At 41.4% G+C, this 20,034-nt stretch overlaps 1 protein-coding gene across 2 annotated transcripts in view; it reads right to left on the reverse strand.

The window, feature by feature from the left end:
• LOC104596308 (phosphatidylinositol 4-kinase alpha 1-like) overlaps positions 1-20,034 on the reverse strand; it is a 97,793-nt gene that overhangs the window by 50,456 nt on the left and 27,303 nt on the right. For both annotated transcript variants that reach the window (XM_010257385.3, XM_010257379.3), the window contains exons 12-13: positions 14,877-15,410; positions 14,387-14,746 (exon numbers count right to left, since the gene is read on the reverse strand). In XM_010257385.3, the coding sequence (XP_010255687.1) occupies positions 14,387-14,746; positions 14,877-15,410 (894 nt within the window). The remainder of the gene's footprint in view (positions 1-14,386; positions 14,747-14,876; positions 15,411-20,034) is intronic.

Genomic DNA, 20,034 nt, shown 5'->3' on the forward strand with positions numbered 1-20,034 from the left:
ATATCCCTTCCATGGGTGGGTACAGATATTTTTTGTTATTTGTTGATGACCATACCCGTTTTTCTTGGGTTTATCTCATGCGTTCACGAGATGAGGTACCTTCCCTGACCCAAAATTTTCACCAAATGATCCTAACCCAGTTTGATGCCAAGATCAAAGTTCTCCGATCTAATAACGCAAAGGAATACTTTGCTAAATCATTGACATCTTATCTTCTTCATCATGGGGTTATCCACCAGAGCTCTTGCCCTCGTACACCTCAACAGAATGAAGTTGCCGAGAGGAAGAATAGGCACATTTTGAAAGTGGCTAGAAGCCTCATGTTTACTTCCAATGTCCCTATTCGCTTCTAGGGGGACGCTATCCTCACGGCGGTATACCTTATTAATCGGGTCCCTTCTAGGGTCCTTGATATGCGATCTCCTTTTTCGCTTCTACACCCACGTGAGGACTTGTTTTCTATTCCCCTTAAGACATTCGGTTGCACTTGCTTTGTTTAGCTTCTCGGACCCCATCCCTCCAAGTTCGAACCCAAAGCCTCCAAATGCATCTTCCTTGGTTATGCACAAACTCAAAAGGATTATTGCTGTTATGATCCTGTCTCCGGGAGGAAGTTTGTCTCCATGGATGTCACTTTCTTTGAGGGAACACCCTATTATCCTCGAGTTGCCCCTCAGGGGGAGAGTAGTGAGAGTGGGGGTTTGAGTTCTTGTCTTCAGGGGGAGAGCAGTGAGAGTGGGGCAGTTCCTTTACCGATTCCATTGGGTGATGAGAACTACAATGGTGAGGATGGTCAGAGGGATCAGGAGTTGAGGGAAAGCTGCAATGGTGAGGGTGGTCAGAGGGATCAGGAGTTGAGGGTTTATCACAGGCGGTGCAGGCAAGTTGATCCTGATCATCAGCAGTCCAGACCAGCTCCAATCTCATCTGCAGCTCCAGGTCCAGATACTTCAGTCCCAGAGCCCACAGAGACTTCCCCTACAGATGATCTTGACCTTCCCATTGCAGTCCGTAAAGGGAAATGACATTGTACCACATCCACAGCCCACTGTATTTCCCATTTTTTATCCTATGATCGCCTATCTCCTACCTACAGGTCCTACCTTAGCTCCATTTCCAATGTCCCTATTCCAAGAACAGTGCAAGAAGCCCTATCCGTCCCTGAATGGAAAGATGCAATGCAAGTTGAGATGGATGCTCTGTTGAAGAACAACACCTGGGAGGTAGTTGATTTGCCAGAAGGAAAGAAACCAGTTGGATGCAGATGGGTATTTACGGTGAAGCATAATGCAGATGGATCTATTGAGAGGTATAAAGCTCAGTTAGTTGCAAGAGGGTTTACACAGACTTATGGCATAGATTACTTGGAGACATTTGCACCGGTAGCCAAGATGACTACTATTCGAGTTCTCTTGTCCCTTGCAACAAGTCACACTTGGCCTTTATACCAAATGGACGTGAAAAATGCCTTTCTAAATGGAGATCTGCAGGAAGAAGTTTACATGCATTTGCCTCCTGGATTCTATGATGCAGAAGTAGGTAAGAAGGTCTGCCGGCTCAACAAGGCTTTGTATGGTTTGAAACAGTCACCTAGGGCTTGGTTCGATAGATTCAGACTAGCACTTGTGAAGTTTGGATATGTACAGGCCCAGTCAGATCATACTCTATTCATCAAGAGGGTGGAGTCCTCTTTGACACTGTTGGCAGTATATGTTGATGATATTGTGGTCACAGGGAATGATAGCCATGAGATTGAGTCTCTTAAACAGCTTCTTCACCAAGAATTTGAGGTAAAGGACCTTGGTGTACTCCGGTATTTTTTGGGTATTGAGGTTGCTAGATCCAAACAGGGGATCTTTATATCTCAGAGGAAATATGTCCTAGACCTATTGGTAGAAACTGGAAAGTTAGGTGTCAAGCCTGCAGATACACCAATTGAACAGAATCACAGGATTAGTGCCAAGAGTGGGGGGCTTCTTGAAGACAAAGTTATGTTCCAGCAACTGATAGGAAAGCTCCTATATCTCTGCCTCACTCGGCCAGATATTACTTATGCTGTTAGTGTTGTCAGCCGGTACATGCATTCTCCTAGAACCACACATCTTCTTGCGGCAGAAAGAATCTTAGCCTACTTGAAGAGATGCCCAAGTAGGGGTATACTTTTCAAGAACAACAGCACATGAAGGTGGAGGTTTATACTGATGCAGATTGGGCTGGGAGTGTTGATGACAGAAGGTCTACCTCGGGATATTGTGCCCTTGTGGGAGGAAACCTTGTCTCCTAGAGAAGTAAGAAACAAAGTGTGGTCTCCCGGTCAAGTGCTGAAGCACAATACAGGTCCATGGCCAATGGAGTGGCTGAAATCCTATGGCTAAGATCTCTACTTGAGGAGTTGGGTATTGAGTATGAGAAGCCCCTGATGCTGTAATGTGATAATCAAGCAGCCATTAATATAGCACATAATCCAGTACAGCATGACAGAACCAAACACATTGAAGTTGACCGCCATTTTGTGCGAGAGAGAGTCTCATCTCAAGAAGTATGCCTCCCTTACATCACATCCAGTATGCAACTAGCCGACATTCTTACTAAAGCCGTATCAAGAAAGAAGCTGGAGGCGGATCTATCCAAGTTGGGAATGATGAACATATACTCCCAACTTGAGGGGGAGTGTAGAGAACATTGATGTGGGCCCCACAGCTGTGTCCCACTCTGTCCGTAGGGTAGAATGTATCTAGTCACAGCTGTGGTTATTTTGCTGTTCTGTTATTTCTAGATTCAGTTTTATATTGGTTGTTATTTGTTAACAGTTATGATGTAAACACCAAGGGCAGATATGTCCTTTCATGTAACTAGCATAACCTATATATATTAACTTAAAGTGGCAGCGGCAGAATATTGACATTCTGTTCTTCTCCTCAAAATCTATGTTCCATTGCTCTTCCATCACTCTTTCTTCTACATCTTCTTCACTTTCTCTTCTCATCGAACCTGAAATCTCTTAGTGATCAAGACTGAATAGCAGTCTTGAAAACCTACAAGACGGAAGATGGGGCTAGAAGTGTCTGGAGATCTAGGGGAGTAAACTGGGCCTCAGCTCCGGAGAGCATCAAGGGGAATTGTTGCAATTTGGAAGGATGAGGTTGTGGAACCCTTGGAGGAACTGATAGGGAGATACTTAGTTTCCATCAAGTTCAAGAATGTGGAGGATGGATTTTCATAGGTGTTAACAAATGTGTATGGACCTAATACTTGTAATAGAAAGAAATCAGTTATGGGAGGAATTGTATGCTATTCAATGATTATGGGATGGTCCTTGGTGTGTGGGAGGAGATTTCAATGTCATAAGAATCTCTGAGGAAACTAGTAACTCGTTATAGTCAATTACAACGAGCATGAGGAAGTTTAGTGGTTTTATAGAAGGCTATGAATTGAAGGAAATTCCACTCTTGCAAGCTAGTTTCATTTGATCTAATCTCTAGAAAAATCCTTTGTGTTCCAACCTGGATAGATTTCTTTTTAACCTAGCATGGGAAAACCAATGGGGAAATCTGGTTTCTAGAGATTTACCTAGGGTTACTTCTGATCATTTCCCCATCAAGATAGGTGTGGAAACCTTTGTTAGTGGACCCAGACCTTTTAGACTTGAGAACATGTGGTTAACACACCTAGACTTTGGGAATAAAGTGAGGGAGTGGTGGAATGAAGAAAAAAGGGAGCAAAGTGGAAGGCAATCAAATTTCACAAGAAGTTGCAGAGACTGAGATACAAATTGAATGAGTGGAATAAGGACCATTTTGGTAGGGATGAGGAGCAAAAATTGAATCTAATCACTCAGATTTAAGAATTCGATGTTACAAAATCTCATAAGGACTATAAATGAGCAGGATAGAGAATTGAGAAGGCAATTGAAAAAGGATCTAGAAGATGTCCTACTTAGAGAGGAGATTTGTTGGAGACAGAAATCTAGGCATAAATGGATTAAGAAAGGAAATGGAAATATTCGTTTCTTTCATGATATGGTGAATGGAAGAAGTTGGAAAAACTTTGAGGCCAAATTGGAGAGGGAAGGCGAGGTAATTACAAGTCAGGAAGAAATAACTAGAACCTTTATAAATCATTTCAAATCCATCTACAAAAGGCCTTTGAATGAGAGGATACCTTTAGAAGGGTTAGAATGGTCAAGGTTGGGAGAGGAAAAAATAAGTTAGTTGGAAAGAAAAATTGAGGAAAAGGATATCAAAAAGGCAGTGTTCTCGATGGTAGATCAAAGGCACTAGGCCCAGATGGATTCACAATGCCATTTTATCAAGATTGCTGAGAAGTGTTGAAGAATGATTTATATGAGATTTTTAAGGAATTTATAGATACTTCCATAGTGAGTATGGGAGTCAATGCCACATTTTTAGCTTTAATTCCTAAGAAGCTTAATGATGCTTACCCCAAGGATTTCAGGCCAATTAATTTGGTGACCAGTATATACTAAATCTTAGCTAAGGTCTTATCTTTAAGAAGTTGTTTGTTCCTTAATTGGCCAAGTTAATGAGCCTTTGTACAAGGGAGACAAACAAACCACTCATCAGATTTTGGTTGCCAACGAGTGTGTAGAGGAAATGAAAAGATCAAAAGAAAGGACTTTCTTTGTAAGTTGGATCTTGAAAAGGCTTATGACATGGTGAACTGGCAGTTCCTACTTTGTGTCTTGGGAAATTGTGGGTTTGGGGAAAGGTGGTGTGGTTTGATTTTTGGGTGTATCAGTTCCTGTCATTACTCTATTTTGGTTAATGGAGTAGTGAAGGATTTCTTTCCAACTAGTAGGGGTGTTAGGCAGGGAAACCCTCTATCGCCCTTCCTATTCACTTTAATAGCTGATGTGTTTAGTAGATTGATTTCAAAGGTTGAGGGAAGGCATAATAAGAGGGTGAAGAATAGGGAGGGAGGAAGTCCTAGTCACCCATCTTCAATTTGCAAATGACTTACTTTTGTTTTGTGATGGTTTTGATATTGAGAAGGTGAGAAACCTCAAGCTATTAGTATTTGGTAGCAAACTTTGAAAGGAATTCCAACTTACGAATCAATCTTGATAAGAGTCAAGTAGTAGATATTAACTTGGAATTAAGAGAAGTTGAGGCTATTGTGGAGTGTTTAGAGTGTTCCATTTATACTTGGCCTTTGACCTACTTAGGGCTTCCGTTGGGGGCAAATCCTAGAGAAAGTAGCATTTGGTGCCCAATTGTAGAGAAGTTTGAGAAGAGATTGGCAGATTGGAAGAAGAATTGTATTTGTTTGGGGGGCCAACTCACCTTGATTAGAGCCATACTTGCTAATCTACCAACCTATTTCTTGTCAGTTTTTAGGATCCCACCTAGGGAAGCTAAGAAGTTGAAGAAGATGAGAGATTTTCTTTGGGAACCAGGGGAGAGTAGGAAAGATCATCTAATAATAAAGTGGGAGGTGGTTTGCTGGAGTAAAGAGGAGGGGGGTTTGGGTTTGGGGAATTTAGTTCAAAAGAATATATCTCAATTGGGATAAGGAAGGAAAACAAAGGGAAAAAAGAGAAGCAAGAAACAAAATATAGAAAAGAAAAATGAGACAATTTATGTATATCTAAATACAAATATTCAAAGCTATTTATGTAAGGAAAGTGGTGAGACTATCTCACTTAATGATATCCTGCTTTTTTGTGCTTCAAATTTGGGATTTCTTTTGTACTCTTTTTGGCTGCAGGTAGGTTTCCCCGCAAGATGTGGCAGAACTCTTCAACTGTGACTTCTTAAGCATGAAAGAAAAGAGGGATGGTAATGTGGAAAGCAACAAGGGCAGCAATATGTTGGGTGGTGTGGGAAGAAAGGAATAATAGGATCTTCTTGGAAAAAATCAGAACACTAGAGGAAGTGATTCATAGCATCAAGGTGAAAGTAGCTCATTAGGTGAAATCCTTGGAAAGCTTTCAAGTCTTCTCAGTCACAGACATTCTAAGAAACTGGTCTGAAGCAAGGTTCAAAATATCATTACGTATCGGCCGATACGTATCGTATCAAGGCCTTCCCTATACGCCCCTACAGGGGGTGTATTGGGTCAGGCCATGGTTCAGAGGGTAGTCGGGACTTAAACCGACCCCTCTGAATCAGTTTTGAAAAATAAATAAATAAAACACAAAAAAGCACTGATATTGATATTTAGAACCTTGGCACAGTAATCGAGAGTGAGAAACAAGATAAGGCTGGAGTGGAAACCACCAAGAGGCAATAAAGTGAAACTAAACTTTGATGGAGATGTAAATCAGTCCTCAAATATTAGGTGTAAATTTGAAGATTAGAAGAAAAAAGGAAGAAAAGAAGTAAGAGCAGCAGCACAAGAGAAGAAGATGGCGAAAAGAGAAGGAAGAAGAAGAATATTCAAATTATCTTCCCTTTCTCCTCTAATCCCTTTTTTTTTATTAAGCATTAATGTTGGAGTAAGGACAAGTATGCCCTTAAGTGGGCGGCCAGCTAGGCAGTAACATAAAGAGATTAAACAAAAAGAAATAGCAGGCCCATTAGCCAACAAGAAAAGAAAAGATATCACAAGAGGAGATACTAGGACCCATTCGGCCCAGTCTCTTTACACTCCCCCTCAAGCTGAGCATAGATGTCAATCATGCCTAACTTGCTTATATAGTGTGTCATTTTCCCTCTTGGAACTCCCTTGGTCAAGATATCAGCCAATTGTTCGTCTGATGTAATGAATGGCAAACAAACTTCTCCTGAGGAAACTCTTTCCCTTATAAAATGTCTATCAACCTCAATGTGCTTAGTTCTGTCATGTTGAACAGGATTATGTGCAATGTTGATAGCTGCTTGGTTGTCACAGTAGAGCATCATTGGCTTCTCGTAGTCAACCCCCAATTCTTCTAAAAGGGATTGTAGCCACAGTAATTCTGACACACCATGTGCCATTGCCCTGTATTCTGCTTCAGCTGAGGATCTAGCAACTACAGACTGTTTCTTACTCCTCCATGACACAATGTTCCCAGCAACTAGAGCACAATAACCTGAGGTGGATTTCCTATCATCAAAACATCCTGCCCAATCAGCATCAGTGAAAGCTTCCAGCTTCATGTGTCCATGTTTGGAAAATAGAATACCTTTCCCCGGAGTACCTTTCAAGTAACATAGAACCCTTTCTGCAGCAGCTAAATGAGTATCTCTGGGAGAATGCATAAATTGACTAATAACACTTACTGCACAGCAAATATCTGGCCGAGTCATGCAAAAATATAACAACTTCCCAAGCAGTCTCTGAAACACCCCCTTATCAGATAAAAGCTCACCATCTGTAGCAAAAAGCTTATGATTAGGATCAATAGGAGTGGAGAGTGGTTTAGCTCCAAGTTTACCACTCTCAGCAAGGAGGTCAAGGACATATTTACGCTGAGAAATGAAGATACCATCCTTAAATCTAGCAACTTCAATGCCCAAAAAATACCAAAGATCTCCCAAATCCTTGATCTCAAATTCAAAGTTGAGAAATCTTTTTAGTTTACTGACCTCTTGAGTGTCATTACCCGTGACCACAATATCATCAACATAAACTATCAAGAAGGTCACCAGAGAGCCATTTCTCTTCAAGAACAGGGTATGATCAGATTGAGTTTGTGTGTAGCCAAAGGAGACAAGAGCAGCCATAAACCTCTCAAACCAAGCCTGAGGAGACTGTTTGAAACCATAAATAGATTTCTGCAGTTTACACACCTTGGCTTGCATTTCCTTCCCATACACCCCTGGAGGCAAATACATATAGACCTCTTCATGTAGGTCTCCATTCAATAAGGCATTTTTAACATCAAACTGGTGTAGGGGTCAGTCAAAAGTAGCGGCTAGAGATAACAAAACCCTGACTGAGGTCATTTTAGCTACAGGAGCAAATGTCTCAAGATAGTCAATACCATACATTTGAGTGTAGCCCTTAGCAACCAGCCTAGCCTTAAACCTCTCAATAGAGCCATCAGAGTGATATTTAATGGTAAACACTCATTTACAACCCACTAGTTCCTTCCCTTCAAACAAGAAAAGAGTAGTAGGAAGGAGAGAGAAGGCTGTAAGACAGGTGTTTGGAAATACAATGGGTTGTACACTTCCTCTTGCCCTTGCGGAGAGCAATAGAAAGGCCAAGGTCTGGGAAAGTTGTAGATGGGTCAAAAGAAGGCTGACCTGTTACCTCAGTAATGATGGGAGGAGCAAGAGGCTCTTCTGTAGGAGTGGAAACAACCTGCCCATGTCTGAATCTCTGCCTTTGGTACCACCTTTGGAGAACAGGAGGAGGAGGAATTATAGGAGAATATCGGAGGTAGGTCCAGTGGGAGAAGTAGACACCTCATGATAGGACTCAAGAGGAATGGGAAGAGGAACAGCTGGAGACATAGCAAAGGGCTCTTCAGATTTCTCCCCCTCAGGAGAAATGCTAAAGAAAGGAGTCAACTCAGCAAAGGCGACATCCCGAGATACAAAGCGGGTGCCACTAACTGGATCAAAACAGCAATATCCCTTCTGTGTGGAAGCATATCCCAGAAAAACACATTTACGAGCCTTAGGTTCAAACTTGTGCCTTTGATGACTGTGAATATGCACATAGCAAGTGCACCCAAAAACACGGAGAGGAAGAGAAAAAATATCCTCATCCGGGAAGAGAAGGCTAAAGGGGGTTTTGAAGTTAAGGACCCGGGAGGGCATACAGTTGATCAAAAAAGTAGCAGTAAGAACAACATCTCCCCAAAATTTTATAGGAACATGGGATGCAAACAAGAGGGATCTAGCAACTTCAACCACATGTCTGTTCTTCCTTTCCACCACCCCATTTTGTTGTGGAGTGTAGGAACAAGAACTTTGATGAATAACCCCAAAAGTTTCAAGATAGACGGAGAGGGTTCTCTCAAAATACTCCTTAGCATTATCAGAACGGAATATTTTGATACGAGTGTTAAACTGGGTGAGGATGAGTTCATGAAATTTTTGCACAATAGCTGGTACTTCATCCCTGGATTTCATGGGATAAATCCAAGTGTAACAAGAGTAGTCATCGATAAAAAAGATAAAGTACCTGTAACCCCCCATAGTTGGCAAATGATATGGCCCCCACACGTCAGAGTGAACGATATGAAAAGGAGAAAGAGATCTTTTATTGCTTACTGAATAAGAATGTCTACAATGCTTTGCCAGTTCACACGACTCACAACGAAGACTCGATAAAGACACTCCCTTAAACATATCTAGAAACAAATGACTCAAAGCAGAAAATGACAAATGACCAAACTGAAAGTGACATAACAAGACTTTGTTAACAGACTCTAACAAAACTGACTCTAAGGCAACTCCATGAGGTGGTCCCAAAGCTCGATCCGGTGTGTCTAGCAAGTATATTCTATTCGCCTCATGGCCACTCCCAATCATCCTCTGAGATTGCAGGTCCTGAAAAACACAATGAGTGGGAAAAAAGGTTATGTTGCAACTGAACCTGCCGCCTACTCTCCTCACTGCTTATCATAGCATATGCCTGGGAAAGAGTAACCTCATCTCTGGCCAGGATATTTTGCCTAATGATGTCAAACTCAGGGTTGAGTCCAGTGAGAAATTCAAACACCCTATTTCTCTCCACCAACTTCCTATACATTTCAACATCATTCTTACTCTCCCATACAACTGTCTCCATAACATCAATTTCTTGCCATAGGGATTTCAGTATAGAGTAGTAGATTGCTACACTCTTCTCCCCTTGTCTTAGGTTCTTCACATCACTTTTCAACTGACTCTGGCTACATTCAACTTCTGTGATAAGGTCTCAGTAACACTGTCCCATATCTCCTTAGCCGAAGACATCCAGAGATAATGTTGACTTATATGAGGTTGCATAGAATTGACCAACCATCCTATGACAGTATAGTTCTCTTGCATCCATTTCTCAAATTCAGGGTCTGTCTCTTTGGGTTTCACTTTACTATAAGATACCCAAGTTTTCCTCTACTACAGACATAAATTCTTATAGATTGTGCCCAAGCAAGATCATTTGTCCCATCTAGCTTGATTGTGGTCACACCAGTCAAAATGGAATCTACCGAGCCAAGGCTGGAAACCGGCACTTGCTTGAACTCACTTCCGTATGGCTTCATTAATCAAACGAAAATCAAAGAACCAGAAATTTTGTCTATATAAACTTACTTGAAGTCAAACCAGAACCAGATGCTTGAAAACTAGGGTTTTACTCCGTCCAGCTGTTGGAAAGGAAGAGAGAAGATGCAGCCCCCCTACCAGAACCTCCCAATCTCTTCCAATCCTGAACCGCCCTCCTTTAGGAGTCACAAGACACCTCCCAAACACAGAGCGCCACACCCAAAGCTTCACCTTTACTTGTACCTTCGAAAATCTCTAATCGGCTAGGGTTTTGGGCAGCAACAAAACAACACCGCTTCTTGGCAATATCCAGCCAGATTTAAACTCTCCAAACCCTCTACCAACTAGGCCAGAGATCCTCTAAACTATAGAGAATCTATCTCTCCATACACTCTCTTAATCTAAGGGTGTATGGAAAAAGAGGAAGAAGAAAAAAAAAGAAGAAATAGACCTGCTCTGATACCAAAATGTAAATCAGTCCTCAAATATTAGGTGTAAATTTGAAGATTAGAAGAAAAAAGGAAGAAGAGAAGTAAGAGTAGCAACACAAGAGAAGATGGCGAAAAGAGAAGGAAGAAGAAGAAGATTCGAATTATCTTCCCTTTCTCCTCTAATCCTTTTTTTTATTAAGCATTAATGTTGGAGTAATGACAAGTATGCCCTTAAGTGGGCGGCCAGCTAGGCAGTAACATAAAGAGATTAAACAAAAAGAAATAACAGGCCCATTAGCCAACAAAAAAAGAAAAGATATTACAAGAGGAGATACTAGGACCCATTCAGCCCAGTCTCTTTATAGATGGGAGCTCCATTGGAAACCCAGGACTATCAGGCATAAGAGGAGTAATCAGAAATTCTGAAAGGAGGATATTGACCATGTTCTCATGACCAATTGGAACAGGGAATTCATTGAAGGCTGAACTCTTGGCATTACTACAAGGTCTGAAGCTAGCTAAACAGATGGGATACATGCATATTGAAGCGGAAGGGGACTCAAAAGTGGTCATTTCCTGGGCTACAAACAGCAGCCATACCCCGTGGACGTATAACATGTGATTAGGGAAGTGAAAAATATTGCAAAGGAGGTTGAGGCTGAATTCAAATGGGTTCGAAGGAGTGCAAACGGGCTAGCTGATTATCTAGCAAAACAAGGGGCATTGAGACAGCAATTATTTTGGGCTGCACTGTAATGAGGGACAGAAAAGAGGGTTCAAATGGGATCACCATTCCCATCACCAAGTTGTATAAACTATTTCTAATCTGAAATTTAAATAAAATTCATGCTTACTGATCATATATATATATATGGGAAAATCTATGATACGAGAAAGAAATGTTATGGAAAGAGTTTTGACCAATCAAAGCCCACCCATGAATTTTGATAAATGATACCTGATTCGCTACCGCGTTTATGATTCCAATTTATTGGCCAATTGTTTTTCCGAAATCATATCTTTCCCATATCATAGTCGAACCCATATAATATATATATATAGATAGATAGATAGATAGAGAGAGAGAGAGGTTGTGGCATGAGGTGATAGGAAGCATCCATGGTCGCTCAAAGGTTGGGTGGGATGCTGGTGTATCTCGGTGGGCAACCTTGGAAACTCCTTGGAAGGCTATTCAAAGTATTTTCCCTCAGTTTCTCAACTTTGCCAGGTATGATGTATGTGTTGGAAACAAAATTCTTTTTGGGGAGGACCTTTGGGTTGGTAACTTACCTTTGAAGGACCCTTCCCTTCCTTGTTTTCTGTCTCTCAATACAAAAGAAAAGTTATTTCAAATTTCTACTCCACTTTGGAAAACCCCTTGGCACCAAACTGGGATTTTGGTTTTCATAGAGGTTTAAGGGATGAGGAAATTTGAGTGTCTTACTAGGCTTTTGAGTCTTCTTGCAAAAGTTTATTTAGATCCCTCTGAACCAGATAAGCAGTTTTGGTCACCACAACTTAAAGGGTCCTTTTCTTGTGTTTCTTTCTTCAGGTCTCTATGTCAGTCTCCTCTCAATAGTCTTTTCTTGTCAAGGAAGTTTGGTGCAGGCCTATTCCCCCCTAAGGTTTTGGCATTTTGCTGGGAAGTGTTCCATGGGAAAATAAACACCTCGGATAATTTACAAAAGAGAAGATCATTCCTTTGTCTCTCTCCTAACCAGTGCATCCTTTGCAGGTCCCATGGTGAAGACTGCTACCATTTACTAATTTCTTGTTCTTTCACTGCAAAGTTGTGGGGTTGGCTCTTTTCAATGTTTGGGTGCAAGTGGAACAGACCAGCTGAAGTAAGCTTGCTTTTTGATCCCTCTACTTTTGCCTAGCACCAAAGAAGAGGGAGATTAATGTGGAGGTGTGCAAGAGCAGCGTTGATTTGGACTGTTTGGGAAGAGAGGAATGCTAGAGTGTTTCAAGAGAAGGAGAGAAATTTGCAAGAACTAAAGGAATGCATCTTGAACATGGCTATCTAGTGGTTGAAATCCTTGAAGCTGTTCCTTTATTTCGCCTTTAATGATTTTTGGAGAAATTGGGTTGCAGTGGCAAGTAGCTCTTCCCTAAAGGTAAAGGCTAGACTAAGTGTAAGCTGAGCACCTCCTCCTGTAGGTGCTTTGAAGCTGAATTTTGATGGAAGCAGTCAAGGCAATCCAAGTCCTACTAGATTGAGAGGGGTTATAAGGGATGAGGTCAGAAATGAGGTACCTCTTTACACGGGCCCCCTAGGTGTTGGGGATTCCACTAGGATAGAGTTGTTAGCTGCAATTCGAGGTGTATAATATGCTATTCAGTTAGGTGTTGAACAGTTGTTAATTGAAGAAGATCCCAAGGTGGTAGTAGGTTGGCTACAGAATCTAGATTCTGTAGTGTGTGTAGTGTTATAAAAATGAAACCAAGAAGTTCAAGTGGTTAACAAGGGGTCTGATTGTAAGAGTACAATGGGTTGGGAGATAAGCCAATATTATGGCTGACTGTCTAGCCAAGCAAGGGGTAGCCAGGGATCATTTGTTTTGGGCACAGTTGTAGTTTGATGTTGCCTTGGAGAGTACGCAACTCAACCTCTCCGAGTTTACTTGTATCAGTTTTCACTCTTTAAATTAAATTAATATAATGAATTACTTTATTTATCAAAAAAATAAAATCATTGAGAAGGTATTCACAGGGATAATGAGAGAATAATGGGGTCCATTATATCGAAGACAACTTTTGAGAGGCAGCCAGCACCCTTCTTCCTCTCTCTCAACAAATACTTGGTTCTTCCCAGTTCCCATACAAGGTTCCTGCCTTAGCTGTCCCTGCTACCCAATTCACTCCCTTTTTCTGCCTCCTCCACTTCATCCCATGCCTAGGTTCAGAACCCTCCAACACTCCAAACACCCAAATAGATTTTTACAGCTAAATTTGTTTATTTTTGTGAGGGTGGGCACAACAGTTGGGTTGCTCCATTGCAACCTGGGTGACCAGGGTTCAAATCTTGGAAACAGCCCGTGTATCTGCAAGGGTAAGGCTGCATACATCTGTCCCTCCCCAGACCCCCCCCCCTCCGGCATCGGCCAGAGCCTCGTGCATTCAGCTGCCCTTTTAATTTTGCTTCTGTTTGTAAATTAGGAGCTCCCCTTTTCCCTTTTTTTGGAAAGATAGAAAAGCTGAATTTCATTACTGATGGAAGTGAAATGTTCCCTCAAACAAAATACAAAAGGAAACCCCCCTGACTTTACAGTCCAGCAAAGGCTATACAAAAAGATACCACACATATACTGTTTACAGGAGAGTTGCCCCTTTCCTTTTCCCTTTTTTAATATTTTTACTCCTTTCTTTTGCAAAATAAATCACTCAAACGCCTGGATGAGTGCATTAGTGAACTTGTTAACCTGAACTCATCATTGACAAAGAGCAAGAAACTAACCTTCAAGAGTCCACAATCTTAAATGCTGGAAAAGAGTTATTTCCCTGAGACTAGAACAAACTACACTTTAACAAAAGTTACTATAAAGACCAAATAGAGTAACCAACCAAAATATGGAAAACAGAATCCTCTAAGTACCAAGCCAAGAGAACAAATACTGATTTTCAGATCTTAACATCTGTAGGAGCACATTAGAAACTGTAATTTATTCATAGATCACCATATCACATACTTAGACATGCATGTATGTACACTGGAAGCAACACAATGAAGAAAACCTAGACCTAGGTAGTGTTTAGAACATACAGGCAGAAACAGAGAGGGACAAGTCAAACAAGTCACTTATTACTGACCTCAAAGCGATCAATAAAAAAACCAAGCCATAACCTATGAGCAATTATTCCTTCAACGGGATCCTTATTAGGCTGTAGTACTGGCTCGCCAGGTACAAGGTGAGGCTTCAATTTTGCAGCAGGTCCAGAGTACCTCACTTCAGATGCAAACAAACCACGCTTTGTATCTATTGTCCATAACCAGGCATCAACAAGCTCTGCAAGGACAAGGGAACCCAATTGTGGAGCTGCAGAGACTAACCATGTCCAAACAAATATGCCAATCTCCATTGCATCAGGTGTAGAAATGTAAGCTGGACACCAGCAAAGAAGTCGTAAAAGCTGTGAGAAGCCCTCCAGATTTGACTTTGAATCAGAACCCTAACAAAATGTTACCAGATAGCATTTAGTATACAATAGAACACAGGTGAATAATAAGATTGTTCATGTAGAGAAACAATGCAAGTACAAACAAGACAACAGATAAATACAAGAATAGAAGTATGTTTACCAGATCTGAGAGAAGTAAAGCAGTAGCCTGGGAACAAGTTTCTCGAAATAATGTCTTATCCACCTCCAAACCTTTCTCAGCGGCATTAACAAATTGTTGAAGCTGCTGTACAAACTTTGAGAGAAGTATTCCATTAAAGGACTCGCTTTCAGGTTGTGATAGTTTAGGAGACTCTCCTGACTTTAACCTTTGAAGGCCAAGACCCAGACCAAAACCCATCGACAAGGTGCCAGTTTGAAAACCACCAATGCTGTCATACAACCTTCTCATGCCAGCAATTTCCCCAGCATGATTGCATTTAGCAGTTGCACTGACTATACCTATGGAGAGCACCTCCAAATTGAAAGCTTCAGTCAATTTTAAATTTGCCCCTGAAGCAGCAGCTGCAGCAGCCATAACTGCAGGGATGTTAGCTGTTCGTATGCCTGTCCAGCAATCATTCTTTCCGGTACCAATCCGCATCTCAGATAAAAGAGAAACCACATCAGGTGTATGCTCTGATCTCTGCCATGTATTTGCTTTACAAAGCTTTTCCTGGAAGAAATAATAGGAATGTAGTCAATCTCCGTAGAAAACCAATCAAATGCATACAAACAGAACTGAATCAGCATATGAATAGAAAAAGAATGTTGTGTCCTGCAATTACAACTCTGAAGTTTTTTGCAATGGAAGTTGAAAATGATTTGAATTGCCACCAAAAAGAAATGTGATTAGATTTGTTATATTTAGAGACTCAGTTGAAACAGGATAGATTTTAAAAGACTTAAAACAAAGGGAAAAAATAAGATGCATATATTATATCTATATCTATATATGGGAAACATAAGGGATAAAACAGGAATTTTTCTGATCAATAACAGTCAAGATATGTTTATTAATCTTGACATTATGGCCGGCCAGAAATAAGAGGAAGAGAAGAGAAGAAGAAGAGAGAAGAGAGAAGGGAAGAGAAGGAATTTGCAATGTAACAGTACTGGCGGCGCCAGCCTTTATTATAATATATATAGGGCGGCAGAAATAACAAGGGAAAAGACCCTTGTGCCCCTGAGTACAATAACAGACATAACAGAAGTGAAAAACGAAATTAAAAAAAAAAAAAAAAAAACTTTAACTAGCCAAACAGACCCTTACACCAACAACTAAATTATTTTAACACTCCCCCTCAAGTTGGAGCATAGATGTCAATCATGCCCAACTTGTCACATAAATCTTTGTGCCGCACATGATGAAGACCTTTGGTGAAGATATCTGCAAGTTGTTCTTCTGAGCTGACATACGGTGTACACACTTCTCCATTTTCAAGTTTCTCTCTGATAAAATGCTTGTCCACTTCAATGTGTTTCGTCCTATCATGAAGGACTGGATTAGCAGCAATATTGATGATAGCTTTATTGTCACAGTAGAGTGACATAGGATTGCTCACTACGAAACCCAGTTCACCTAACAGATTTCTTATCCACATGATTTCAGCAACCCCATGAGCCATCGCTCTATACTCTGCTTCAGCACTAGATCTAGCCACCACACTTTGTTTTTTACTTCTCCATGTGACCAGGTTTCCTCCTACAAAGGCACAATACCCGCTAGTAGACTTTTAGTCATTGATTGCTCTTGCCCAATCTGCATCAGTATATACTTCCACCTTTAAGTGACCATGTTTCTGGAACAACAAACCAGCTCCGAGAAACTTCTTGAGATATCTCAAGATCCTCTCTACAGCTTCAAAGTGAGTTGTCCTAGGATTGTGCATGAATTGACTAAGAACACCCACTGCATAGGCAATATCAGGCCTGGTCATAGACAAATACAAAAGTCTCCCCACGAGTCTCTGGAACTTCTTCACATCTTTCAAAAACTCTCCCTGATTGTCTCCCAGATGATGATTAGATTCAATTGGTGAATCAATTGGTTTTACCCCCAACTTGCCTGTATCTTCTAGTAGATCTAGTACATATTTCCGTTGGGAAATAAAGATGCCCTTGTGAGAGCGGGCAACTTCAATTCCGAGGAAGTAACGTAAGGGGCCTAGATCTTTCACCTCAAATTGAGTGGCTAAGAATTTTTTTAGTCTCCGTATTTCCGCCTCCCAATCTCCTATGATCACTATGTCATCCACATACACAATAAGAGCTGCAATTTTACCTTCACCTCTTTTCACAAATAGAGTATGATCTGACTGGCATTGTTTGAACCCCATCTGTTGAACTGCTAAATGGAACTTACTAAACCAAGCCCGAGGTGATTGTTTCAACCCATATAAAGATTTTTTTAACCTGCACACCTTTTGTTCACTGCCTTTGGCACAGAACCCTGGGGATTGGGTCATGTACACCTCCTCTTCCAAGGCACCATTCAAGAAAGCATTTTTGATGTCCAATTGGTGAAGTTCCCAGTCAAGATTTGCTGCCAATGAAAGAAGAATCCTAATAGAGTTCATCTTGGCTACTGGAGCAAAAGTCTCTGCATAGTCCACTCCATATACCTGTGTAAAGCCTCTTGCTACCAGTCTAGCCTTGTACCTTTTAATAGTTCCATCAGCCTTGTGTTTCACTGTGAGCACCCACTTGCAACCCACTAGTTCCTTCCCTTCAGGAAGGTCTACCAACTCCCAAGTGCCATTTTTGTGTAAAGCATCAATTTCTTCCTGCATTGCATCTGTCCATTCAGATTTAGACAAAGCTTCTGCCACATTCTTAGGAATGGGGACACTGTCCACAAAAGAGAGGAAGGCACGATATGAAGGTGAAACATGATCATAGGATACAAAATTAGAGATAGGATGATTAGTGGTACAAGATCTAACACCCTTTCTCTTAGCAATAGGAATATTAAGATCATTGATGACAGGTGAATCAACATCTAAAGGAACAGACATATCAACAGGAGCAAGTGTACCTGGCTGATGCGACGGATCTGCCTTGGGTGAATCCGATGATGTTAGTTGCATAGTATCAGGTTCCACGGCTCTTGAACTCTGCTAGCTTTTATGGCGACGATGAAAAACCCGGAATGGAGGAGGATCAGATAAAGGAGGTAGTTGAGTTTGAGTCGCCTGTTTCTCCTCAACCCTACTCTCCCCCTAAGGAGAAACCGAGAAAAAAGGTTGATTCTCAAAAAAGGATACATCAATGGAGACATAGTACTTGCGAGAGATGGGATCATAGCAGCGATACCCCTTTTGAGATAAAGGGTAACCAACAAAAACACAAGGAATAGCCCGAGGATCAAGCTTACCACAAGTAGGGGACAGGTTATGGATAAAGCAACGACACCCAAAAACACGCATCGGAATGGTGGACAATGGGGCTGTAGGGAACAAAAGTTGATGTGAGGCCTTATACTCTAGTAGCCGAGAGGGCATGCGATTGATGATATATGTAGCACACAAGACTGCATCCATCCAAAACCGCTTTGGCACATTCATATGAATTAATAAGCCACGAGCTACTTCGAGAAGGTGGCAGTTCTTCCGTTCAGCCACACCATTTTGCTGGGGTGTCCTGGCACAAGAGCTTCGCTGAAGTGACCCACTCGAAGCAAAAAACTCCGTGAGATCACTATGGAAATATTCCTTCGCATTGTTCGACTGGAAGATATGGATTTCCGTTTGGAACTGAGTGAACACCATGCGTTGAAAATTTTTCACAATTTTTGGCACTTCATCTCAAGATCGCATAGGGTAAACCCAAGTGTATCTAGAATAATCATCAATCAAGGTAATGAAGTACTTATAGCCAACCTCAATAGGTAGAGTAACAGGGCCCCAAACATCAGAATAAACAATATGAAATGGAAATTCAGATCTTTTATTTCGCAAAGGTAAAGAACTTCTACAATGCTTACTCAATTGACAAGTCTGACACTGTAACTGACTCACTGACAAGGACTCAAACAACTTTGGGGACATAACTTTTAATGACTCAAAAGAAAGATGACCTAGATGACTATGCCATAAATAGGCTTGACTCTCACTTGACGAACTCATGGACTCTATAGCCACAAGACCAGCATTATTCTCCAACACGTAGAGACCATCCACCATGCTTCCTCTACCAATCGTCTTCCCCGAGGCCAAATCCTGAAACACACATGAAGACGGAAAAAAAGTGACTGAGCAGTTCAAGGAGTGAGTTAGACTACTAATGGACAGCAAATTAATAGGTAATTTCGGAACATGCAGTACATTAGGAAGGGTAAGGCCAAGTGGGAGAGGTATGGTACCTCGGCCAGCTATGATAGAAAAAGAACCATCAGCTAGTCTTACCTTATCTCTCCCAAAGAGAAGGTTATATGTCTGAAACAAATTTGACTTACCGGTCATGTGGTTTGAGGCTCCGGAGTCAATAATCCAAGGAGAATCAGTGGTAGGAGATGACACATGGAAGGTTGTGGCAGCATTACCTGATGTAGACGCAAATGAGGTAGAGGGAGTAGGACCAGAATCCATCTGGCGGAGAGTCCTACCATACAATTCCAAATGTTCACGAAAGGAGTTGATAATATCTTCCTTAGGGTCAGAACTAGGATGCCTCTCTTGAGTTACCAAAGGACTAGTCTCTGTCGACGCCATATTAGCTGAGTAATACCTTTTTTGATTCTGCTGGCCTGGTTTCTTGCCCTGATCAGGTGTTGACTTCTTACCCAAATCCTGTGCCCATTTAGGTTTTCCATGAAGATCCCAACATGTATCTCTCGTGTGTCGTGTCTTCTGGCAGTGAGTGCACCAAAGTTTGCTCTTATCATCTATTTTTTTCTGAGAGTCACCCTTTTTAAAAACACCTCTGACATTTGTATTTGAATTTCCCCGGACAGCTAGGGCCACCGACTCCCCTTCTACACCATTCATCACACTTCTTCTACTCTCTTCTGACTGCACCAAGGCATACACCTCCTGAACTGATGACAAGTCTTTACTACCCAAGATCTGCACCCTGATGGACTCATATGAAGGATTCAGCCCTAGGAGGAAGGCAAAAACTCGTTGTTGAGATACAAGTGACTTATATGCCTTTGCATCTTCATCACACTTCCAATTCACATTCTGATAGTGATCAAGTTCTTTCCATATCGATGTCAAATCAGAATAGTACATCGAGAGACTCCTCTCCCCCTGCTTCCAAGTAGAGGATTCAGCTTGCGGTTGATATATCTTGGCATA

This window comes from Nelumbo nucifera, chromosome 3 (genome assembly GCF_055504915.1).
Source record: "Nelumbo nucifera cultivar China Antique chromosome 3, China Antique-T2T, whole genome shotgun sequence".
Lineage (NCBI taxonomy): Eukaryota > Viridiplantae > Streptophyta > Magnoliopsida > Proteales > Nelumbonaceae > Nelumbo > Nelumbo nucifera.